The 24,435-nt window shown below is 58.3% G+C and overlaps 3 protein-coding genes across 47 annotated transcripts in view; 2 read left to right on the top strand and 1 right to left on the bottom strand.

Moving 5' to 3' along the window:
- The window catches only part of PHF21A (PHD finger protein 21A), a 192,180-nt gene extending 185,014 nt beyond the window's left edge, over nt 1-7,166 (top strand). For 35 of the 36 annotated variants that reach the window (XM_059874641.1, XM_059874635.1, XM_059874638.1 and 32 more), the window contains 3 exons: nt 269-344; nt 658-761; nt 2,286-7,166. In XM_059874641.1, coding sequence (XP_059730624.1) covers nt 269-344; nt 658-761; nt 2,286-2,552 — 447 coding nt within the window. In that variant the 3' untranslated portion in view covers nt 2,553-7,166. The remainder of the gene's footprint in view (nt 1-268; nt 345-657; nt 762-2,285) is intronic. The other variant, NM_001206197.1, reaches the window with a different exon arrangement.
- LARGE2 (LARGE xylosyl- and glucuronyltransferase 2) lies at nt 7,114-12,815 on the bottom strand. Of its 7 annotated transcripts, XM_005216449.5 has the most exons (15): nt 12,695-12,750; nt 12,445-12,600; nt 12,233-12,348; nt 11,807-11,889; nt 11,503-11,626; nt 11,124-11,295; nt 10,893-10,997; nt 10,305-10,417; nt 10,109-10,234; nt 9,863-10,018; nt 9,556-9,716; nt 8,879-9,157; nt 8,492-8,641; nt 8,196-8,391; nt 7,114-7,768 (listed from the first exon to the last, which is right to left on the bottom strand). In XM_005216449.5, exons 2-15 carry the CDS (start codon nt 12,536-12,538, stop codon nt 7,559-7,561), a joined length of 2,085 nt encoding a protein of 694 aa, XP_005216506.1. In that variant the 5' UTR covers nt 12,539-12,600; nt 12,695-12,750; the 3' UTR covers nt 7,114-7,558. The 7 variants fall into 7 exon arrangements, with proteins under 7 accessions (XP_005216506.1, XP_015330367.1, XP_005216505.1 ...); XM_015474881.3 differs by having other exon boundaries at nt 12,233-12,600; nt 12,727-12,815; XM_005216448.5 differs by having other exon boundaries at nt 12,233-12,600.
- Nucleotides 12,816-16,882: 4,067 nt separating this feature from the next.
- On the top strand, nt 16,883-22,603 carry PEX16 (peroxisomal biogenesis factor 16). Of its 4 annotated transcripts, none has more exons than XM_005216446.5 (12): nt 16,883-17,004; nt 17,294-17,329; nt 17,569-17,705; nt 18,073-18,149; nt 18,497-18,630; nt 18,770-18,870; nt 19,817-19,897; nt 20,028-20,156; nt 20,246-20,318; nt 20,445-20,564; nt 21,936-22,000; nt 22,444-22,603. In XM_005216446.5, exons 1-12 carry the CDS (start codon nt 16,967-16,969, stop codon nt 22,500-22,502), a joined length of 1,050 nt encoding a protein of 349 aa, XP_005216503.1. In that variant the 5' UTR covers nt 16,883-16,966; the 3' UTR covers nt 22,503-22,603. The 4 variants fall into 4 exon arrangements, with proteins under 4 accessions (XP_005216503.1, XP_059730630.1, XP_005216504.1 ...); XM_059874647.1 differs by having other exon boundaries at nt 16,883-17,197; XM_005216447.5 differs by lacking the exon at nt 17,569-17,705 and having other exon boundaries at nt 16,883-17,078.
- The last annotated feature ends 1,832 nt before the right edge of the window (nt 22,604-24,435 follow it).

Below are 24,435 nucleotides of genomic sequence, written 5' to 3'. Positions count from 1 at the left end.
ACAAGTTGGGAACGCCCAGCCCAGTCCCCACCTCTGCCGGGGCTCAGGTGGCTTGGCTCTTCCTGCCATTGACCTGTATTCTCTCATGCTGGTAAACTGGAACTTCGTAGCCCAGAAACTATAGCCATGGGTTTTGCCATACTGCCACCATAAATCCCTCTTCCTGGATTGTGTCTGCCAATAGCGACGGCCACTGTTGCTTGTTGTTACGTAGGGGATGTGTGCTTACACTTCTTTCTCAAGGATAAAATTCTGAAAATCTTTTCAGATGCTGAAGAAGGAAGAAGCAATTCCATGGCCTGGAACTTTAGCAATTGTTCATTCCTATATCGCCTACAAAGCAGGTAAAAAATTATCCATACTGCCTTTTGAGTGAGCCTGCCTTTGTTTAAAAGTACTGACAGTATTTGTTTTGTTTTCAAAAGGAATTTTAAAGTTACACATGAAAAGCTTTTATTGAATGAAATAAAAAGTTGGGTGTAGTACTTTTTTGGGGAGGAAAACTGAGAAGTGAGATCTTATTTATGTAATGCTAGGCCCAAGCCACTGACAGTTTTCTTAGTGTCCTTTTACATGTAGAACAGAAAGTCCAGGTGACCAGGTTCTGTGTACTGATGCCACATGGGACTAAGTTTCTTTTTTTTTTTTTCTTCCCAGCAAAAGAAGAAGAGAAACAGAAATTACTTAAATGGAGTTCAGATTTAAAACAAGAACGAGAACAACTAGAGCAGAAGGTGAAACAGCTCAGCAGTTCTATAAGCGTAAGTCAGCCTCATGCCCTCAGTGACAGGTACAGAGACGCAGCACTTTACATGCACGTCAGAGGACGTGAGGCTCCCAAGGGTTGATGCATTCCTTCAGCGCGCTGACACTGCTACCTTAGGCGGTTGCAGTTTGCCTCCAGTTAGCGGTTGGTCCTCAGGTACAGTTGGTACATGGTGCCTTAGCCAAGCTCTAGAGCATCCTCTTGGCTTTGATCTGAGAGATTTTCAGTCTCCAGATTTTCTGTTACTTGAAGAGGTCAAGTAGCAGCTACAGGAGCATAGCCAGCACCCCAGTGAGCTCCTGAGCATGTTGGGAGGAGTGTGGAGCCGCCTGAACAGACCAGGTCCCCATGTGTAACTCTTCCCAGTTGCTCTAGCTAGCTAGTGGGCCCGTCTGCAGGGCCTTCCCTCCTGTCCCCTCTCCCATGCTCTGCTGGTCGCCTCTCTAGGGTCCCCCGCGCAGCTCGAGAAGGAGCGCTTTCTGGAGATGAGTACTGGAAGTAAACACCGCCCAGCCTGGCTGACTAGGTGGGAAGGAGAGCTGTGTTTGCCGCAGGGATTCAGAGGCTGCTCCTGACTAGAGCAGTCTTTCTTTTCCACTGAGTAGGTCCCTTTTCCACTGAGCAGGTCCCCTTGTTGCAGTGATGTGGCCCCAGCCCTCATGGACGCCAGGTGGCAGTCTTGCTGTCCTTCTTCATTGTACTGCCCATTGTGGCTGGCAGGTTTCACATCACCTTCCCTGCCTAGAACAGAAGCCAGCAGGTGTGGGAGGCCTCATCAGTTCAGTTCAGTTCAGTCGCTCAGTCGTGTCCGACTCTTTGCGACCCCATGAACCGCAGCACGCCAGGCCTCCCTGTCCATCACCAACTCCCGGAGTTCACCCAAACCCATGTCCATCGAGTCAGTGATGCCATCCAGCCATCTCATCCTCTGTCGTCCCCTTCTCCTCCTGCCCTCATACAACACAGCAAAAAGCTACCTGTCCATGACCGAGCAGAAGGCCTTCTCTTGGCTGCAGTCTTTGACTCTCCTAAATATCAGTGAACATCCCGCCTTAGGGCCCTGCCTCTGAACTCCTACTGTCCCAGTGGTCTTCAGTAGGCCCTTAAACTGAATCCAGATACCACTGGCTTGTGTCTATCCTGGAAAGCTCAGCCCAGTCCGGAGCATATCAGCATATTAGCAAGGTAGAAGCGTACCCAGACCTGCTGAAAGCAGCTTCAGCTCAGCTGTGAGAGCCTTTTTCTTTAATGCCTTTCATTTTACAGTATTATAGCGGTGATTCATGTTTGGCTGTAAGTCCTAGTTTTGAGTAGTGGGCTTTGAAGCCACTCACTCGCTGCCTCTCTCTTGCCTCTCGGGCCTCCTCCTTCCCTTGGGTAGCAGCGCCCGCTCGAGGTGGAGCAGAGCAAGGTGTAGGGCTGCACCCTAGCCCACGGGGATTCTTGTGTCTGGAGAGGGCTGCCAGGCCTGTCAGGACAGCTGGAGGCTCAGTGCCACTGCCCTTCTCATTGGCTGCAGAAATGCATGGAAATGAAGAACACCATCCTGGCCCGGCAGAAGGAGATGCACAGCTCCCTGGAGAAGGTAAAACAGCTGATCCGCCTCATCCATGGCATCGACCTCTCCAAACCTGTAGACTCTGAGGCCACTGTGGGGGCCCTCTCCAACGGCCCGGACTGCACGCCCCCTGCCAACGCCAGCACCTCCACGCCGGCCCCCTCCCCGCCCTCCTCCTCCTCCCAGAGCTGCACAGCGAACTGTAACCCGGGGGAAGAGACTAAATAACAGAGCCCCGCTAGGATAAGCCACAAGATCCCGGCGGCAAGGAGAGCAAAACACTGAAGACTCTAGCAAAGCCAAGCCGGATTTCTTCTGGAAAGTACAGAATTCTTTTGGTTCTTTGGTTCCAGAGAGAGAGAAGATGCTTGTGCCAGGTGGCACCAGAGTTTGCCAATTGATCCTTCTTATTCTGTGTGTACATGCAAAGATTGGACCATGTTACATGAAATAGTGCCAGCTGGAGGTTCTTTGCCAGCACCATGCCAAGTGAAATAATATATTTACTCTCTCTATTATACACCAGTGTGTGCCTGCAGCAGCCTCCACAGCCACGATGGGTGTGTTTTTGTTTGGTCGGGGGGGAAGCAGGGCCGGGCGGAGGGAGAGCAGGTTTCAGACCCTTGTCTGCCGAGCCGTCTGTCTGGGTGGAGAGACAAGTCCAAAGAGTGCGTGGGCTTTCTGTTTCTAAACTCTCACTACTATAAAACCAAAAAGAGGAAGGGGAGATTTCACCAACCCCAGTGCCCAGAGGAGGGGTGGGGGCGGGGAGGGGGTAGCCGGGGTGGGAACAGTGTACCGAGTAAGCAGTATTTCATAGTGTCTGGAGAGGGCACCGTGCCCGGAGAGACGGACACCAAGAACCAGCCGCCCGGTTCTTCTCCGGAGCACCCCACTCCCCGACCGTGGGCACCCCCACATTCCCCAGCTTCCTTCCCTGCTTTGGCAAATTGGTGCCATCCCCATGGGTGAGCCGGTTACCTTCCCTCTCCAAGAACAAGCAGAACCAGGCCTCAGGTGGCCCTTGCCCGGGGCAGGGAAGAAGGGTGTGTGTGTGTGTCGAGGAAGGAAAAACGGTGGATCAGTGATTTTACTTGAAAACAAGCTCCATCCCTTTTCTATATTTATAAGAAGAGAAGATCCTGAGCGAAGCAGCACGCGACCCAGGTGTGTGTGAATCGAATGGAGATGTTTCTTTACTCTCTTTTTTTTTTTTTTTAATTTTTGTTTTTATTCCATTTTTCTTTAAAAAAAAAAAGTTTTATTTTGTTGTTTATTTTACATTTTTGGTAACAAAAACTAAAATAAGGAATAGAAAAGCTGTTTTTCAGGCTGACAGTCCAATTAAGGGTAGTCGAGACCTTGCATGGTAGAATAGGAGCCGTAGTGTCAGTGAGGTCCAGTGAGTCTGTGTCAGTCCTTGTGTCATCGTTCGGGGCACTGTTTTTTTATGCAAGGGCAAAAATCTTTGTATCTGGGGAAAAACAACAACAACAACAATTTTTTTTTTTAATTAAAAAGGAAAATAAAAGATATTGAGGTCTTCCTAGTGTTACTTAAATTAAGATCAAGGTAAGAAACATTGTAAAAAAAAAAAAATTACAAAAGTGCTATTTGTTTCCTAAAAACAGTGATTTCTATTAAAAAGGTGTCAGAACTGGAGAAAATGCTGTGTAGTTATAATTTTTTAGCACAGAACCTGCTGATCATGATGACATTTTGCTGTGTTCGTGTCTCAAGACTGGTGGGCTAGTCTCCGTGATTTCTGTCCTCCAGAAGGCTGCAGCCCTGACAGGCAGGGGCAGCGCTCTCCCACCATCCTCCCCTCCTCGGGAAAGACTGTCATCCCTGCTTGGTGCAGGGAGTGGGGCTCCTGTTTCTGGAGCCCACATGGAGCGCGGATGGTGTCAGGGTCCTGCTCCTTGTCTCCTCGGGTTTTGCTGGAGCAAAAGGCTGGTGCCTAAATAAGATCCCTTCCTTTGGTGCTGCTCTTGGTCTTTCAGCCACCAGCATTTCGAGTGCCTGGGGGACAGCTTTGAAGGAAGTGGCCAGTGAAGCTCATTGGTGCCCACACACCCTGGCTTTGAAGGGTGCAGGGAGCAGGCTGGCTGCATCAGCCCTTGGTGCTTAGAGAGGACACGGGAGTGAGATGTCTTGAGGGGACAGGGTCTCTCTGAGACGAGGGAGTCCCTGGGCGGCCTTCGTGTCATCACACCTTTGAAGAGAGGTCTGCATCTCCAGCCACTTTCTCTGCCTGCTGGCTCCAGGCACTGGAGATGGTAGTCTTACCCCACTTTGCTCACCCACAAGCTTCCTGGGTGACCTTTGGCTAGAATGCTGTGCTTGCCTTGGCTTGGCCTGTCGCCTTCTTGAGAAAACCAGGGTTCTGAAAGGCTTGGACCATTTCTATCATTTTTGCCTTGTGGGAAATAAGTTTTTGTCACGTGTGCCCTCCTGCTGGAGACCTTTGCCCATGGCACACATCTGGCCTCAGGAGAGAAGCAGAGACTCTGTGCCCGGGCACTCCCAGAGCATTTCCCCCAAGCCCACCCTGTGTCCAGTAAGGGCCAGAGTCTAGGAGGGGGCAGAAGGGACCAGTCATCTCTCCCTCACCTAGTGAAGCCCGGAGAGACAGATGGACCCTGAAGGCGACTGCCACAGAGCAGTCCTTTTCACATAAAACGTGTCTCTTCGCTACCAACAGTTTCCGTCTCTCTTCCTGGGATGTTTGTTAGAAGAGGGGATGACGAGGGGGCTGCATCGGCCTCTTGAGAGTCAGGGCCTGGCTGCAAGGTTGCCTGAGGGGGAAAGAAAGGCGCTCCCTTTGCTCGTGCAAAAACCAAGGTGCTATGTCTAGTCAGGGAGCTTTGGGAGATGCCTGGACTAGTTGGAGGAATGGTTGGCGGAGCTTCAGAGCCCAGAGGTGGGCTGTGTGCCCTGTCTTGGAGCCCTCCCATCAGACTTGTCTGGGCCCAGAAACAGGAGGTGGCCGCTTAATACCTGTCTTCTTGAAAGAAGAGGCCTTTGCTCAGGAAGGAGCCACTGGGGATTCTCAGGGGTGGGTGGCTGGGCTAGGAACTAACTGACCAGGATTTTGCAGGCTGCTGTGAGTATTCACACTCTGACCTTGCCAAGGGTTGGGGTACGGATTCCTCTCAAGTTCAGATGTAAGCTGTTGTGCTAGTCACCTAGGATGACGGAGTGGAAAACTGCAGCCCTGCCCCCAAACCTGCATTCTGGATTCAAATTCTCAAACACCCCTCACTGCAGAGAAAAGGCCCTAGTCACCAGTGTCCTCCTCCTCCACTGTCCTGCCAAGAGAAGAGACTCCCTGTCCCTCCAGACTCGAGGGTCCCTGTGACCACCTGAGACACACCTTCATGACCGCCCCACCTCCCTCTTCCTCTCCGCTGCTTTTCCTCCACTGACAGACGCTTCTGAGGGCAGCCAGCTTGCAGCCGCTTCAGAGGCCGGGGAGCGCTGGTCGGGGGCTGGGACTGGTCCAGCTGCCCGCTTGGGCTGGATCAAGGGGCCTCTTGTCAGTCCCGTGGCCAAGGTGACGTGCCCTGGAGGCAGTGAAGTCATGTTGCTGTCATCTTCCCTGCTCACATTCTTGCCAGTGTGGCCTGCAGCTCCCTTTTTCTTTCAGAGCCTGCTGGGTCTTGTCTCACCTCTGCTGAGCTCATCCTTCCTTACTGGGCCCTTTTGGGGCAAGCCTGCTGGTCATGCCTGACAGGGAGGCCCCCCTCGAGACAGCCCCTCGTGGGCCTTACCCTGTGTGGGGCCTGTACCCTGGCCATGGTGGCCTCCGGCTCGCACCCAGCGCCCAGTGTCCCTGTGGCTTCTTGGCTCAGGCTCAAAAGGGCGTGTGAGTGGGGCGCGGCTCCTTGCCCCGCACCTCTCCCATGAGGGCGCTGCGTTTCCGGCTCATTGCAGTCTCTGCGTGTGCAGTCGCCTCTCCAGCCATCTCTGCCACCTACTCCTGGGGCCAGCAGAGCCCTCTTGGGCTCTCAGCCCGAACCACGACCCACACAGCACACTCATGACGGTTTCCTCCCTACATTCCCTTTTAGGGTTTAGTCTTTCTCATTTATCCAAAGGGCTTAATTTAGGAGACTTCTACCCCAGGGGAAGAAGGCTTTTTGGTAGGAGGAAGAATGGGGGCCCAGGTACATCTTCTAGTCTCTGGGCTCTCCAGATTGGGTGGCTTTTGTTGGATGGAGGTGACCTTGCTCTATGTAGAAAGGAAGACCGTGGACCTCACCCCACCCCTCAGCTGGGCACCCTTGGCAGGAAACAGGAGACCCACTCTCTCCAACTTACAGCCGTCCCCAGTGTCACCTCCTTTCTGGGAGGCGAAGGGCGACCCTCCCACCAGAGCACAGGGGAAGAAGCCGAGAGTTTCCCTGTTTGGAGAGCCCAAGTGGAGCTCCTGAAAATAGCCCCTGTAAAGGAAGAACAGGGCTCACAACGTCTCTTCACTCTCCGCTCGCAAAGGCTCTCGTTCCCTGAGGACTCCAGCAGCCCCACCACAGCCTCTGGCCCCTGCCCCTCTCTCTGGCGTTGTTGGGTCCTCAGCCCAGGGTACGCTGCAGTCAGGCAGGACCGCCGGAGGTCAGTGAGCTCTGAGCAGAAAAGTGCCAGCCAGCTCCCAACCTGTCTCTTGTCCAAGCCCTTTGTGATTTCAGTCTTGGTAGAACTTGTATTTGGAGTTTTGTGCTTCAAAGTTTTTGTTTTTGTTTGTTTGAGTTTTGTTTTGAGGGGGTGGGGAGGGATACAGAGCAGCTGATCAATTTGTATTTATTTATTTTAACATTTTACTAAATAAAGCCAAATAAAGTCTCTCAGGCTCATGGTGTTGGGTTTGCGGCAGGGGAGGGTGGATGGGACACAGGCACTCCAGCCCCAGCCTCTGGGGGCGGGGGGGGCCCCCACTGCTGGGCTCCCGCCAGATCCAGCACCTCCCCAGCCTTTCTGACTGGCTCATGCCCCAAGCCAAGAGGAACGTGAAAAGGAGCTGTTAAAACTTAACGAAAAAGGTGTTACGGGTGAGAGGATGTAGGAACCAGCCCCAAACCCGCTGGGGCCGAGGAACGCTACACCCACCTGAATAGCAGCAGCAGACGGAGGCCCCAGGCCTCACCCAACAGATGCCCCCCAACAGCCCCTCCCCAGAGACCTTAAATAATTTAAATAGCAGGAGGGTGGGGTGGCGGCAGGGAGTGTGTGTGAGGTCAGGCGGGGCCTCGGGGCTGCTGCAGGGCAGTGAGGTATTTGAGGGCAGCAGCCCCGTAGTGGCGGGACAAATCCTGGTGGAACTCGTCCTTGAGGGCCCGGACACAGTCACGATAGGTGGGGTTGGAGCGGAAGCGGGTGATGTCAAGGCTTGGGGCGTGCGGCAGGTGGATGGTGAAGGCCTCGGGCAGCACCAGGAGCTCGTATTCCTGGGGGGCGCGGGAGAGGGCGGGGGGATAGTCACTGTGTAGGCTGGGGGAGGGTGACAGCTCTGGGGCGGGGGGAGCAGATTCATCCAAAGTCAGAGACTTGAGTTCTACAGAGGGCCCTTCACGGTACGGTGTGCCACCGTATAGTGAGCCCCTTGGGCCTGCTGTTTGGTCGCTAAGTCACGTCTGACTCTTTGTGAACCCACAGATGAGCCTGCCGGGCTCTTCTGTCCATAGGATTTCCCAGGCAAGAACACTGGAGTGGGTTGCCCTTTCCTGCTCTCGGGGAATCTTCCCGACTCAGGGATCCGACCTGTGTCTCCTGCATTGGCAGGTGGGTTTCTTTACCCCTGAGCCACCCGGGGCAGCCCTCGCTGGGCCTAGAGGTATTCTCAGATCAAGGCTGGAGACAGCAGGGCACCCTTACCTGTGCATCCAGCTCTATGATGTGGGCCACCTTGTTCCAGCCAAAGCCCACGAAGCGGGGATCGTAGCGGGGACAGTCACGCGGCACCACCACGTAGGGCTCGTAGTCCGCTGCCCACTGCACACGGTACGGGGCCTGAGCCTCGCGCCAGCGGGCGTAGTCTGTGGGTGCATGGCCCTGGGGCCACTCATGGTACCTATAGAGGGGCAGGGTAGGACAGGGAGCCAGTCTGAGACTGACGGGGGTCGGTGTGGGGAACCGCAGTGCTGGGAGGGGTAGGCCGTGGCCTCTCTCACCTGAAAGTATAGAGAGAGCCAGCGTCCAGCAAGGTCAGCAGTTCGGCTTTGGAACTGGGGAAGCTGAAGCGGTAGTGCAGGGTCTCGAACGCAGGCACCACCAGGGCTGCCTTCCGCCTGCCGTCCAGCTCCAGCTGCTCGATGGAGGCCCTGAGGAGGGAGCACCCCGTGAACCGGAGAGAACTGGGGTGGGGCTCTGCCTCCAGCGCTGGGCCCAGGGTTTCTCTTTTTGTTGGACGTAGGGCCCAGCTTCTGGGGCCAGCGCACCCTGAAGCGCGGACACTGGGGTCCAGGAAGGAGCAGGGATGCCCCCGCCAGGGCCCACGGGTGCCCCCGACCCTGTCCACACCCACCTGTGTGCTGTGGCTCTCCCCCAGCCCGGCCCACCTGAGGTAGTCGTAGAGGGAGTAGGCGGGCAGGAAGTCGATGTCGCTGAGGAAAACGTAGGGCGTGAGGGCCTGGGCCAGGGCCACGTTGCGGAGCTGGTTGATGGGGTAGAGGGAGCCCTCCCGGTACACCACGTGGTAGGCCACGTCCTGCCGGGCAGAGAGCACCGCCGAGGTCTCCACGAAACGCAGGAACTGCTGGGCCTCTGTGTCTGTCAGGTACAAGGCCAGGCTCATGGGGCCCGGCCAGTGCCTGCACAGGGCTTCCAGCATCTGCAGCCTGGGGGGAGGGGGGTGGTCAGCCCAGGGGAGGACTGGGCTACCTCCCGTACTCGCAGCCACGGACAGCCCCCTCCAGTGGCTTGCTGAGCCCCTTCCAAGCACTTTTCGAACTGTGCTTATTTCATCTCTACAGCTACCCCACAAGGTGGGTACCTTCTCATTTGACAGATGAGAAAACTGAGGGCCAGAGATATTAAGCCTTGCCTGTGGTTCCACAGCTACAGAGGGCAGTTTCCCGACATCTGGGTGGTCCCCACCGCCCGAGCTCCTTCTACCGTCTCTCCGGTGTCTCCAGCATCAGGAAGTAAGAGCTCTCCCTTCCACCAAGTGGAACCCTCCTCTCGAAACTCCCAGACCGCGCACCGTGTGCCCTGGGGCTGCCCTCGGCTCCCTCACCGCTCCATGGAGAGCTGGGCCACCAGGGTGACGTCGTGGGGCTGGGGGGGTGGCGGCTTGTGGGGCAGAAAGGTGATGTGCACGCGGTGCACAGTGAGCTGCTGCTGCCGGAACTCAAAGCAGGCGTCCTGCTCCTCCAGTTGTGCCAGGGCCTGCTGCAGCTGGAGGGTCATCGGGGAGAGGAGGGCGGGCTGGGTGGGGCAGGCGGACAAGCCCTAGACAAGCCCAGGTCCCACCGGAGCAGGGGGTGGGTGGGGCAGAGCCTCCCCGACGGAAGGGAAGGGAAGGGAAGGTGGCTCCCTCTCACCTGCTCGGCCCCAGGAGGGGGCGGGCAGGGGCACCCAAAGAGCTCTCTCCGCAGCAGGTTGCCGTCGTACTCCAGGAAAGTCAGGTAGAGGTTGCGGAAGGATTCCACGTGCTTGTTCTTCACATGAAGCTTCTTTGGTGAGTTCCAGTGGATCACCTGGGATCAGGGAGGGCATGGAAAGGGGCCTGGGGGGTGAGGGGGGACGGGAGCCCATCGCCACTGCTCAGCGCCCCTCGCCGGGCTCACCTTGAGGTCAGGCGCCTCCGAGTAGCAGCGCTCAGCCAGTGTGTGGTCTGACAGCTGCACGTTCCACATGCAGGGCAGGGGCTGCACCAGCCATGGGTGCTCCTTGATGACGGCGTTGAAGATGTCCTGGGCAGAGACCGATGCCGTGACACCTCGGCCCAGAGCCCGCCCCCACCGCCCTCCACTGCCCCCAGACCTGGTCGGCCAACGAGGTGGCAGGCAGGGTGAGCAGCTCCCGCGTGGCCGTCAGCTTCCACATGTGCTCCCAGCCAGCCTGCCGAAGCCGGTCCAGCCGTAGGAGTATCACGCCTGCTCGGGGGGAGAGGCTGTCATGCCCACCTGGGATGACCAGCTCCTGGGGCCAAGGCTCCTGAAGGTGTCTTCCGAATGCTTGTTTTTGTGCCGTGTTAATATTTTCTGACCGCTCAGACGTGAGTGTGGACTCGCTGGGTCCACAATTAACCCTCTTCGGGGTGAAGGGGAGGCAAAGCACAGTTTACAAAGCACCACCACAACCATCTTCTCAGATTCAATGGTCCCAGGGCTGGGAAAATCACCCCCATTTAATGGATGAGAAAACTGAGGCTCAGTGGAATCAAGTGACTTGGCCAAAGTCATCCAGCATCATCAGCCCAGGTTAGAACTGTGATTTCTGGCTCTTCTCCCAGTGTTCTTTCTACAGAACGGTTCTTGGGGGCCTCCCAAGCATTCTATGCTCTAACCAGCCCCAGGGGCCCAAGGACCAGTGGCTGCCCTCCTGCCCCCGCCTCAACAGTGTCCCCACCTGTGTTAAATCCCCGGCCCAAGGCAGGCCAGGGCCTGTGGTTCCTCCAGAGGTTGCCGAGGTACCAATCGCTTTGGTTTTCCACGAGACCAATCGCTTGCTTGTCTGGGAGGGAGGGCATGACAGAGCTGTCTGAGGCTGCCACTGGACCTCAGCTCAGGGCTAGGCCACAGGGAGGCCTGGATGGGCCAGGGAAGGGGGCTGACTGGGGTGGGGTCCCAGACCTCTCACCAGAAAAGTGAGCAAAGAGTGCCCAAAGTTCTGCAATGTTGGAGGCAAAGGTGACATCTGTGTCCAGGACAATGACACGGGCCAGGTCGGGGGGCAGGGCACTGGGCAGCACTAGCTTCATTAGCCCATAGAGGCCAGAGTAGTGCTTGTTAGGGATCCAGGAGACCTGGGGCTGTGGGTGGAAGCACAGGGCATGAGCCCGCAAGAGAAGGGCTTACCAGTGTCGGAACATACTCGGGGTGACGTACCCAGGTGGGTGAAGGATTGGCGCTTCAGTAGATGTGATGGGACTGGGGGTCCCATGCAGCTCTAACCTGCCCTCCCACTGATACCCAAAACCCTGGGAGGAACGAGGGGGCAGAAAGGCTGGGGCTCCTGCCTTGAGCTCGTCAGCATTGTAGAAGCTGATCTGGACAGCAGGCACCATCCATGTGTGAAAGAGCGTCTCCAGGATGTTCCTGGCCACAGCATCGGTTACCAGGTGAAGGTGCAGTGGGTTTTTCCTTGAGGAAGGACATGGGAGGAAAGCTGATGGGCCCCAGAAGGAACTACAAGGGACAAGAGCCCCCCCCTGAGGGGCTCAGAAGTGGAATCACTGATTGCTATCAGGAGCTTCTCCCTGCCCAGCTCAGGGTATTCTTACAGCCTCCTTCCAGGGAGGAAAGGGACACTCCTGGCTGTACCTGTAGAACAGCAGGGATTTCACCAGGGTGATGACATCTCTGCTGGAGTTATGTCCCGCACAGACGATGGCCACCTGCAAGAGCTGGGGAGGGGACAGCAGGTTGGCGGGCTCCAGACGGGAAGGACCTGGGGTTAGGTTGACCCGGCCTAGGGCAGTAGAGCCCCATCTGGCATCGGAGCTAGGCCGGAGTGTGGTGAGGGGGCTCCACGGAGCCAGGGTACACCCCCTCATTTCCCAAACAGGGAGGCCACGGCCAGGAGAAGGGCAGGTGTGAACCCGGGGCGCCCCCGGCTGGCCGGTCAGTGTCAGAGCCGACAGCAGGTGTTGGGATTCCCACAGGTGTCCAGGTCCCTGGGCTTGGGGGCGCGGGGGGGGGGGGGGACCCTGGTATTCCCGCCGCCAGGGGCCGTGCGCACCTACCTACCTCGCACTTGGGCGGCGGCGGCGGCGGCGGGATGCAGTCCGAGCGGTTGTGGCCCCTGGGGTCTGCCGGTGGGTCTCCATCGAAGGTAGCGGCCCCCTGAGACCGCGGCCGCCCGTCTGGAGGTACACGTGGCGTTGGTGAGCCGGGTACGGATCTCGGGTCACCCCCGCCACCCCCACCCCGCCTCGCCTCCCGCTCGCCGCCGAGCTCACAGTCTGGGTCCCCGCCGAACAGGAAGAAGCCGAGCAGCAGCAGCAGCAGCAACGCTGCGGCCCCCAGGGTCCGGGGGCGCCCTCGGAGCAGCATGGCTGCGGGCAGGGGTCCTCACGGCGGGGCACGACCCCGAGCTGTGGGCTCCATCGCGGGCCCTGTGGACCAGGGAGTGAGAGGCGAGGTCAGCCCTGGGCGGCGGGGCCCGACGGCCACCCGGTCTTCTCTCCCGCCGTTGAGTCGCCACCTCACCTACTCCAGGGGCGTGGGGTCCCCAACCTTACTCTCTCAGAAGCTGGCTGGGGTGCAGGGAAAGGGGAGGTGGAGGGCAGGCCAGCCCCGTCCAAGCAGGAGCCAGCCCCGCCCCCAACCTGGGTTCAGGTTTCACCTCCGCTTGGCTGAGTCCTAAGGGGCGGGGAGACCCCCCCAGGGGGAGGAGGAGGGGAGGGCTGCCCCGCCCCGCTACCAGGAGCCCCAACACTGGGGAAGGAAATGCGGGAACCCTCAGGGTGGCCAGAGGGCTCGGGGGCAGCCACCCGTGAAGGACCAGTCCAAAACTACCTGCTTTGAGCCCATCCCCCTCTTCCCTGCCCCGTGAACCTTCCCCTGCGGGAGGGGCAGGGTCCCCAGGCCCAGGGTCTAAGGAATAGCCAGAATAAGGGAAAGGGAACCGGGCTGGAAGGGCCTAGCGGGGTGGGGGTTGGAGGGGGGGGGGGGTCCGGACACCTGCTCTGGGGGCGGAGGCGGGGCCGGCGGCCAAGACCCGCCCAGGAGCCGCGGAGCACCTGGAGTCCCAGCTTTCCGCCCGGTCTGCTCCACCCCCACTCAGTGCAGGTGGCCTGGCGGCAGAAACCGCCTTATGAAGGTCCCCTCCTGCCCAGGAGCTGGCCAGGGGCCTCCTTGGCAGAGCCGGGAATCCCCAGCCCTTGCCTAGACAGTCGTGGTTGTGCCAGGCCCCCATCCCCCAGCCTGGATCTCTCTCTGTCTTCTGCCCTGGAGGGATTGGGGGGCGCTCCGGGCCGCCAACAACCCATCACCGTTGATGGAGCCGGAGTGCCTGTCCTCTGCTCTAGGCCCTGTGCTGAGGTTCCCCTGCCTTGCAGCAATCAACCCTCAGTCAGTCCTGTGACACCAGCTGGGTTCTTCCTGCAGAGCTGAAGTGACCAGTTAGAAACCCTCCTGAGGCTCTACCCTGCAGAGTGCCGTTCCTCCTTAAGGGCTTCCTGTCCCAGCACCTGCCCTTGAGGTTCCTGCTCCTGGATTCTATCAGATTCTCACAAGGTAGGCCTCTCCTTCTACATTCCTTGATTTGTTGTTTTCCTAGTTCTTCTTGCAAGGAAACCTCACTGACTTGTTTATAGCTTGTGTCTCCCCTACAAGGTAGCTGCTCATCGGACTGGGCCTCTAGCACCCAACCAGGGCCTGTGAGTATGTGCTGAACACGGATGGGCTGCAGTGTGACCTGGACAGAGAGGGGTCCAGGCAGTGTCCTTCAGCCCAACTTCCAGCTGTAACAAGTGAGGGTCTGAGAGGCCCCAGCCCGGGAAGAAGCTGTGGCAGAGCAGCCCAGCCTGAGACCACTCCCCTCCTCTGTGAGGCCAGGATGCCTTTCTCTGGGAAATGGGGGTCTGCAAGGAAGGGCTGGCTTTGGGACTTTGGAGGCCAGGGGCAGTGGTTACTATGGAGACTGATGCGGCTCCTCATACATCTGGGAATTGAGCAATGAAGGGAGGTAGGGTCCGCTGATGTGTCTGGAGCTTCGAAACTTCAGTCCCCTGAGCCTCATTTCTAGCCTAGACCTGGGATGAGTGTGAGTGAATCCCTCCCCAGGCCCCTCAGCAGAGACTGCGGAGGAGTGGATAGGGTACCCTGTGAGGGCTTGATCAGGGAGTCTGTGCAGGGAGCTGGGTAGTCAGGTAGTCACTCACGGTACTGGCCCTACTCCTCACTCAAACTATCACTCAGGGGGATATTGAGGTGCTGAGATCCTTGCTGGGCCTGCAAGAAATTCTTCTGGGGTGTGGAAGGGGGAAAGGGAGATAGGTATGGGCATGTGAAAGAGTGCTGGTCTTCTAGGCCAGAGACCTCGTTTGACCTAGCTCTACCCAGGACTTTTTTATGTGACCTTAGACTACCCAGGCCTCTTCTCTGGGCCTCGGTGTCCACCTCGGTATACCTGTTGGACTGGTCTAGCTGTCTTCCCCTGTGGTTCGGGCCAGAGTGAAGGAGACAGGATCAGGTCCAACTTGCCCAAAGGCCCTTCAAAGCCCAGCCCAGGTGACCAAATTCAGGCAGGGGCCCAGGAGGGCGGGGCTGCCCTGGGTGCCTCCTGTACACACGACCCTCTTTGTCTTTGGGACCTAATGAGGCACAAGATCTGGAGAGGAAATTCAGGCCGCTGTGCTGCTGCCAACCTGGCTGAGCTCCTGATCCCTTCCCTGGCCTGAGGGAGGGAAGAAAAACAGCCTGCAGCCCCAGTGTCCCTTATAGTCTGTCCAAGGGTGGGGGTGGGGGGCGCGCTCCTCTGCCTCCCATGCCCTTCTCCCTCCCCAGAAGCACTGGAACCACCAGCCCTGGGAATGCCAAAGAAACCCTGCACAGTCCCCTTCCTCACTCTTCCACTCTGCCTTCCACACTTCCCCTTCCTCACTCTGTGTCTCTAGCCTCAGATACAGGGGCGAGAATACTGCTGATGAGGTTTGGCGAACAAGTTCATTAAGACGGCAGGGGATGTAGGGAGGAAGGAAGGAAGAGCCCCAGCCAAATGCCCTGAGCCCTGGTCTTAATCCCAGTTGCTAACTTGATTCATGACCAAGCGGCCTCAACAGCTGCTGCTCTGGCTGAGCTGTGAGCAGTAGGAGAGAGGACCCTATCACAGGAGACCCTTACTGTGGTCTCTTTGACCAGTGCCATGGTGTGTGACCTAAGACAAGTCCATTCCCCTTCTTGGGCCTCTTATTCCCCATCTGTGAAATGGAATTCATACCAATCTGGCCAAGTTACTAGGAGGAGTTAAGTATAAGTGAGCCTGGCACCCAGAAGGTGGTGAAAAATAATGTAGATGATGCCCATGGCCACCTCTCTGTTCCCCAGGAGGTTTGCCACTCTTGAGGCCCTGGACACATCTCCCTGAGTCTTCATTCCCTGGCACGGGCAGGGCGGGAAGTTAGATCCTCCATCTGAAAAAGAAGAAAACTAAGCTGGGAGGAGACTTAGGCAGCTCAAAGATGGGTTGTGATTTCTTGGTGAGGTGTGTTAAAATGCCTGGATTTTGTGGTCAGACTAGACCAGGATTCCAATCTTGACGGGGCGTTCTTAAGCGGATCCTTTCCTCTTGTGGAGATAATATCTGGTGGAGAGGATTAAGTAAAATACTGTACTATTCTCAGAGTATCATAAACCTGCTGCCCTGGTCCCCAGCGGCGCAGTCCCGTGGGGCCCAGCCTTGCCCCGCCCCTTTGCCCACAGCCAATCGGCGGCCGCCTCTTCCGCGCATCCGTTCCCTCCACCTCTGGCCGCTCCTCTCCCGCCGCCACTTCCTTCCAGAGAGGCTAACCCGTTTGGGAAGAGATTCCCTGGAGAAGTTCTCATTTCTTGGGAAGCAGCTGAGAGCTGGAAGATGCACCGGAGGGCCAAAAAGCGCTGTGAAATTGACCCCGAGTTCAAAGAGCCCGTCTGCCCTCTAACCATTTTACAGATGGGGAAACCCGAGGCCCAGAGAAGGGAAAATCCTCGTTAAGGTCACCCCGAGCGGAGAGCAGAAGCCCAGGCCAGGCTTTTCTCCGTGAAGATGGGAGTTCAGGTGCGCGATTTGGCGGGAGGGCGGTGGGAGGAAGAACATGCTCCGTGTGGGAGCCGGGGCACTAACGATGCTGGCCAGGGGGATCTTGAGTGGGAGGCTGGACTTCTCGCTGCCTCAGTTTCCCCAGCACTACCTCTGGGAGAAGTCAGGCGACAAGGCAACGGGCCAAACGCGCGCCTGCACACAGTCCGATTGTCCTTAGGCTGTCCCCGCGCTCCCCACCCGCCCAAGTCTGATGGAGAAGGCTCCTCTCTGGGCGCTGCCTCCCAAGCCCTTTAAAAGCCAGTCCTCCCGTTCGAGCCTCTCGGCATTCTATTGGAAAGGCTCTTGATCCCTACTCCAGAATTAACTGCTCAGGCTGCCGCGGGAGCTTTTTCCCGGAGCTGTAACTGCGCAGGTGCAAGGCGGCAAACCCGGAAGGCGGAAAAGCCGGTTGGGGCCGCCGGGGTCGGGGGCGGAGAGCGTGTGAACCAATGACCTGAAGGAGTTAGGGAGGGCGGGATTAGGCCCGCGGTTACTTAACGCTACCCTGGTGGGAGGGGATTTAAGAAATGGGGTGAAGGGTGCCTCAACGGCTCTTCGTGTCACCGTCCTTGTGGCCCGCGGAAGTTAAGCAGCAGAGAGGCGGGCCTAGCGCCGGAAGCAGGAAGGAGGGCGCAGGAAGCAGGGCCCCGTAGCCAGTCGCGCTGTCGGTCCGTGGGTCTGTCGGTCCCGAGGGCAGGATGGAGAAGCTGCGGCTCCTGGGCCTCCGCTACCAGGAGTACGTGACTCGTCACCCGGCCGCCACGGCCCAGCTGGAGACGGCAGTGCGCGGCCTCAGTTACCTGCTGGCAGGTGCCACCCTGACCTTTGACCCATCCCTTCGGATCTCTGACATCTGACCCCACCTGCCTCCCCTTCCCTTCCCTGCGGAGCCTGGGTAGTGATCGCTGTGCTTGAGGAGTTCCTTCCAGGTTCCCGTTGGGGCATAGGGAGGGAATGTCCAGGGACCCGAAGCAGCAGGGAGAGACAGACTCTCACCGGCGCCTCCTTCTGTGCCTTCTCCCCAGGTCGTTTCGCCGATTCGCACGAGCTGTCAGAGCTGGGTGAGCCGGGCTCGGGTGGGTGGGGGGCGAGAGGGTGGGGGAGGGCTTCCCAGAGGGCTTCCTAGATTTCCCGTTAGATCATCCAGTTCTGTGATTGAATCAGACAGGGGTCCAGCGTCCACTGTCCTAGGCTGTCGCGTATACCCCCCATGGTTGAGAGAGATGTCTGGGGACCTTGACTGGTCAGGAGGCTGAGCCAAGCGCCTCTTCTGCCTTTGCTCTGTTAATCTTCCCTACAGTCAAGTGAAGGCCTCAACCAGGATTCAAATCCCAATCTCCCAAATTCCAGAATGCCCAGACTGTAACTGCCTCAGTGGTGTTTACCCGGTCAGTACAGGAGGCACAGGTCCTGAAAGGATGAGCTGGGTTTTAAAAGGTAGGGATGGAATAGAATTTCAAGGACAGGCTGCAGAGAGGCAAAGGCCAGGAGGTGACTGCACCTCCCATGTCTCTTTGGAGCATGTTGGGCAGTTGTGGGCTGCTGGATAACCAGTGCTATTCAGCAGGGCAGTAGCTGGTATGTCATAGAGATCAAACCATCCTTTCTTGTTCTAGTGCTCACACAAGAGGTCGTTAGGGGGAGTGGAGAGCTCTGAGGAAGTGGGTGGCAGGACCTGTCGTTTCCACATAGTGTGTGGGTGGCTGAGCACAGTGGGGAATAGGTGATCCCTGCTGCTCTGGGGAGAAGGGGAGGGGGTGGAGGCTGCAGAGCCAGCCTCTCAAGGCCACTCTCTGCCCCTCAGTGTACTCTGCCTCTAACCTGCTTGTGCTGCTCAATGACGGAATCCTACGGAAGGAACTTCGGAAAAAATTACCCATGGTAAGAATTGTGCCCTGAACTGAGGGCCAGAAGCAGGGGCCTCAGGAACAAAATAGTAACCACCAGCCCGTGTTTGGAGCACGCGTTATGCTCTCATAGAGTACGAGACATGGCTGCCTCCATCTGTGCCTCTAGCCATTAGGTGACGAGTCCAGGCATTAGTGTCCCCTTATCAGGTGGAGAGACTGGGTTTCACAGGGTGGAGTCGCCTGTCCCAGCAGGAGACCTCAGGCTTACGCACTTAGTCTTGGGAAGAGGAACATGTATGTCTCCTGTCAGAGGTGTCCCCTGGGGGAGGAGCTGAAACCAGGGGGCCCTCCTGACCTCTTGGCCTGGGGTTCTTGCAGTCCCTGTCCCAGCAGAGGCTACTGACATGGCTGAGCGTGCTGGAGTGTGTGGAGGTGTTCATGGAGATGGGGGCCACCAAGGTGTGGGGCGAAGTAGGACGTTGGCTCGTCATCGCCCTCATCCAGCTGGCCAAGTATGTCGGGACTGTGGAGGGCCGGCCTGGGGTGGGGGTCACGGAGACCAGCTGTACCGACGGTGTTCAGTAGAGCAGCCCGGACCCCTGCCGGCTAGCCACCTCCCCCTTCCCCAGCCCTGCCGTACTCCCAACCCAGGGCTGTACTTCGGATGTTCCTGCTGATCTGGTTCAAGGCTGGCCTCCAGACCTCACCCCCCATCGTTCCACTGGACAGGGAGATCCAGGCACAGTCCCGGGGTAAGTGCCTGCCCGCTCTGGATTGGAACGGGGCACGGGGCTGATTGGTAGATGAGAGCTGACCTACCTGAATATGGCACTGTCACCGTGGGGCACACCTCTCCCCATCTACTCATTTTGTCCTCGTCGTCATCTTATATTGGTATTTTACAGAAAAGAAAAGAACGATGAGGTCAGAGGCCGGATGAGAGCTTAAACTCAGGACTTCTGACGTCGGAGTCCTCAGTCATTTTTATGGCTGCGGGAAGAGGACACAGAGCATCGGGAGGAAGCAGGGGTCTTGCCAGCCTTGTCTCGGCCTGGCTCTGTATCAAGAGCACAGCCTCCTGAGGCAGGGTACCTAGCAGATATGCCCTTTCAGGGCTTTGGGCCCATCAGCTGTTGGCCTCTGGGTCTTACCCCCTTGACTTTGAGTTGGGGGCAAGTCTTTGCTTCTGTTTTCATGGTCATGTTGAAAGCAAAGCACTCAGAAGATACGCTCTTTCCCTCCTTCTTAAAAATTTTTATATATTGGCCACGCCACACAGCCTGTGGGATCTTAGTTCGCTGACCAGGGGTGGAACCTGCACCCCCTGCAGTGGAAGCATGGAGTCTTAACCGCTGGGCCACTGGGGAAGTCCAGATACAGCCCCTTCTGTGCTGTGGTCGCCATGGACCACCGGCCCCCCGCCTTGTTCCAGTGCCTGGGAGGCCTTAGTTCTTGGCTGGTATATCTGCACAGGTGCTACTGGCCTTTCCCCAGGTTGGGGAGGGCTGCGGAATGCTGCCCGCCGTGGACAGGTCCTAGGCACAGCCTCTGCTGTGGTGTCCTTGACTCAGCTGCTGCCTTAGTACAGGTTTATCCATTCTCCCCTAGCCATGAGCATTCACTGCACCTGCATTCGCTTGTAGGCTCTGCTAGAAACGTGTCCCTCTGACAATACGACCTTTTATCTATTCCCACTAGATGGTGACCACAGCTCTGGTAGCCAGGAGCAGTCATATGTGGGGAAGCGGTCAAACCGGGTGGTGCGAACCCTCCAGAACAGTAAGTGTGGGAGGTTGCTGGATGAGACACCTCGGTGCTGAGGTCAGCGTGGGCCTGAGGGCCTGGCTTTCGTCACGGCCTGCCCGCCCCCTGCCCCACCGGCCGCTTACCTGCCGCCTTTGTGTTCTAGCTCCGTCCCTGCACTCCAGGCACTGGGGGGCCCCGCAGCAGCGGGAGGAGCTGGGCGTTGCCCCCACCCCGCTGGGGCTGCAGGAGACCATCGCTGAGTCTTTGCATATCGCCCGGCCCCTGCTGCACTGTATCCTTAGCCCAGGCCCGGGTCGCGATAGACGGGGGCAGGCAGGGCGGGCCGTGTGCTGGAGACATCCTTAACGCCGTGGCCGGCAGTGCTCAGCCTGGGCCTCTGGGGTCAGCGGTCGTGGACACCCTGGCTCCTGTCCGGTGTCGTGGATGTGACCAGGTGAGCCGGGCCTGCCTGGGGCCCCATTCCCTCCGTCCGGCTTTGTGCTGCAGGCCCGGCCTCACGTGGGCAAGCAGGGTCCTTGCCTCTCCTGTCACTGGCCCGAACCTTGTCCCTTCCCCCCAGCCTGAGCCTCTTGAGCGATAGGAAGGGCCTGACCCGGAGGGAGCGGCTGGAGCTGCGGCGCCGGACCATCCTGCTGCTCTACTACTTGCTGCGCTCCCCGTTCTACGACCGCTTCTCTGAGTAAGGACTGGCCCCTGGCTCGGCAGGGCGCACCCTCTGCAGGGCAGAGTGGGGGAAGCAGGCCCGACTCCCCAGGCTGGTTCACGCCTGCCTTCCCTCCCTCCTTCCCCGATCTGGGTTCACTGAACACTTGCCATGTGCTACCTGGGTGTGGCCACTCCTGATTTCTTGGGGCCATCTGCCCAGTGTGCTGCTTAAGCTGTTGTTGGCAGGTGAGGGCAGGGCCCCGGGGACCGTGGGCATGAACTTTCCCCATCCTTAGCTTGCTCGCCCACTTTCCTAAACAGTTGGGTCATTCCTCACTGCTCACAGGAGACACTTAAGTTCAAAGAGGCTGGGCAGCTGAAATGAAGCCAACCAGCCAGCCAGTTCCCTCACCCGTGCTCTTTCCTGGCCTGTCCCTGCCTAGCCCAGCCCTCCCTCCATCCCCTGAGGGTCCAGAGCTCCTAGCCACAGAGAGGCCTGCTGGGGGTGAGTCAGGGGTGACTTGGGGCCAAGTCTCCCAAAGAGGTCACCTGAGGTCAGACTGAGATTTGAGGAGTGGTCCCTATACTGCGACTGGGGCTGTGAGACAGGCTGGAGGCTCCCAGGACCCGGTCTGTCCAGGTTGTAACAAGTACACTGCTTAAAGGCTGGAGTGATCGTTGGAATCGTACTTAACATTCTGTACATACAACTTCTGTTTATTTTCTGAGTTGGTAGAAGGTAAGCTTAGGTCAGATTTAATAACCACCTCAGTGAAAATAACTGCCTGACAGTTTCTATTTTCAGATCAGTTTGAAAGCTCATAAGGTTCTAAAGCCAAATCTTCTTCCACACTCCAGAGAAAACGCTCTGGAGACTTTGGTGGATCATGACCTCTGCCCACAGATGGCTTGCACTCTACAGAGGAAGCATTGTAGCCCCAGTATTGCTCTGAACTGAGGATTACCTAATTGCAGAGGTGGCTTCCCAGGCTGCAGGCCTCCAGTCTGGCTTGTCTTCCTGCCAACCTGACCAGCCCAGCACCCTTAGAGCAGTGGCCCAGACTGAGGAGGGCCCAGAGCCAGTCCCTCAGAGGACAGGGGCAGGGTGCGGAGGACCTCTGGGATATAGTCTGGGGAGAGAGAAGTTTCCTTCCCCCTTTTTATTGTCAGACAGTATAGTCTCTGGCTCTGGGCTGCCTGCCAGCTGTGGGCTGAGGTGTGACCCTCCCAGGCGTGTGGTTGGGGACGGCTGGACCAGAGCCTTCTGTCCCGAGGATGTCCTCGATGCACGTGGTGACCTGGCTTCTGGGATGCACTGCCTTTAGTCAGGTGGTCAGCAGAGGTTTTACACGCCTGGGTTTGCAGGAACCCAGGCCCCCCTACTCAGGCTACTCCTTTGTTGCAGGGCTAAGATCCTGTTTCTACTCCAGCTCCTGGCAGACCATGTCCCAGGCATTGGTCTGGTCACAAGTAAGCATGGGGTGAGGGCGTGATAATTACCATCACGGAGCTTATGTGTGGCCCGGCTCCCTGTATCTCCTTGTAATCTGATTCTTGGCACAGTTGGGAGAGGGAGCCCAGAGGTTAGGTTGGGTGGGTGACAGCTCCTTGAATGACATGAGACCAACTTCGCTGGGTGGGGACTATACGGAGGAATGAAGCCTGCTGGCCATTTGGAGAGGCACCCTCAGCAGAGAGGCCCTGGCTGTCCACATGGACAGTGGGACAGCTGTGTGACTTCTGTGAGTTTGAAACTCTTTGAAACACGGCCAGAGATGGCTCTGATGCTGGCGGGGGAGGTGGCAGGGTGGGGGCTCTGGCCAGGCAGATGGGAGCCTCAGGAGGGCCCTGGGTAGAGCCGGATTGGAGTCTGGCCCTCAGCCCTGAACTTGCTCCCCTCTCTGTCATTGCAGGGCCGCTCATGGATTACTTGCCCAACTGGCAGAAAATTTATTTCTACAGTTGGGGCTGACGGACATTCTGCAAGTGGGGTGTGGGGAGGGGTAGGGGGTGCCTCAGCTCTTCAAGTCCCCTGGGCCCCTCTGCCCTAATAAAACTGACTCTGGCAGTGTCCACGCCTGTGACTGCTCCATGCCCCCAGCCCGGGGCTCCCGGCTCCATCACTCTGGCCGGGCTCCGCACACAGCCCTGGTCTCCACTAGAGCGCCCTTGATTCCCTCTCGACTCCGCATCCTGAGGGGAAGGAAGCACATGCCGCACCTCGTCACTGGCCGGGATGCCCCCACCAGGACCGGGACGCGGACTTCTCCAGCCCAGAAAGCTGGAGCCCCACCTCACGAGCACGGTTGGTCCCTGTTGACGGCCAGCAAGGCTGAACCCAGACTGGACGACAGCTGCCCCTGTGTCTTCCAGCCCACACCCTGCCGGGGCCTGATGCCTGGCAGCTCCGTGGTGGGGCATGGTGCTGGTGGGCCTGCCTCAGTGCAGAGGGGCACCTCAAGCCCTGACCCCTGCTCGAGGGCAGAAGGCCTTTCTCCTGTGGGATGGGGACGTCAGGCCCCAGCCAGCGCTGTGGCCGGCCCTGGGCAGTGGTAAGGTTGGCAGGGCTGGGAGCCGCCACGTGCGGGTTCACGGGGCACGAGCCGGCATCTCCCCCATGGTCTTCCTGGAGGCACCGTGCAGGGATTTGGGCATGGCAGCTGCTGTTTTCCTGCCAGGTCTCCCCCTTCCCTCAGTCTCTGCTGCCTTTGCGCTGTGAGCAGACCGCACGCTCCTGCTGGAGCTTCTAGCTGCTCGGGCAGCCGCATAGGTTCTGAGAGGGCTCCATCTGCCCTGTGTCAGCTGTGCCTCTGCTGCCCCCAGACACCCTGGGACGGGCCGGCTGTCCCTGACTGCTTTCCCCAAGTGCCTCTGGGAAGCCCTGTCCTGGTCCCGGGCCGGGGGCGAAGGCACTGGGTGGTCACCACTCGAGACCCGCGACCTTGGCTGGGCATGGCAGTGTGCTCTGGGCCTCGTGCCGTGTGTGGAAGTGAGTCAGGCCCAGCTCGCCGCCCTCACTCTCGACGGTGGCGGGGATGGGTGTGTGGATGCCTCCTTATGCCGAGTTGTTGCGGTCGGTGGAAGTGTGTGTGGACCGTGGTCAGACTGCCTGCCCGCCCCAGCAGGAGGGCGCCCTGGTCGCCCTCCACTCAAGCCGGCTTCTAAACTGCTGAGACTTCATGTGTTTTCAGCAGGCAGTCGGGAATGGAGGCTGTGTGCGCAAGAACACAGCACAAGTAGTTGTTGCGGTGGTGTGGCAGCCCTGCTGGGGTGGGAGGGAGCCTGAGCGGAGTGGAGGTGGGGTCTTGAGGGGAGGGCAGGGCCGGGTCCACCAGGCAAAGGATGTCTTGGAGAGGGGAGGGGGAGGTGGTGGGGAGGGACCTGTTTGAAACCTCAGCGCCGTGCAGGGGGCCTGTGGGCAGGGGAGGGGGAAGATGGAGGCCTGCAACCATGGATAGGGCCAAGTTAAGACGGTGGCAGGAGGGGTGGGGGGTGACCCAGCCAGGCCTTGGGGACTCTGTGTATACAAAGGAAGAGAGTGGCATCTCCTCTCAGAGGCAAGGAAATGAGGGGTTTGGAGTTAGGAAGAGCCATAGCGTCTGAACTTGTGGTTCCTGGCAGGGGAGGGGTTCCTGGGAGCCAGTTGTGTCCAGGGAGGGAGCGGGGTCCACACTGAGTTAACACTGGGCCGGGCAGGAAGCAGAGGGCCACACAGCCTTGCCGCAGGCCTGTGAAGAGACTTAGTCTCTGGTCAGAGGTCACACTCCATTTATTCGCTCATCGCTCATTGAGGATTTACTGAGCACCTAGCAGGCATCCAGTACATCCCGTAGTCCCTGCCCTTGGGAAGCTTACACTCAAGAGGCCCAGGTCCCAGGCTTTGTCACCTATGCTGAAGTCCGTGT

This window comes from Bos taurus, chromosome 15 (assembly GCF_002263795.3).
Source record: "Bos taurus isolate L1 Dominette 01449 registration number 42190680 breed Hereford chromosome 15, ARS-UCD2.0, whole genome shotgun sequence".
In the NCBI taxonomy this organism is placed as follows: domain Eukaryota; kingdom Metazoa; phylum Chordata; class Mammalia; order Artiodactyla; family Bovidae; genus Bos; species Bos taurus.
The sequence above is the reverse complement of the archived record's forward strand: the minus strand, read 5'-3'. Positions and strand labels throughout refer to the sequence as shown.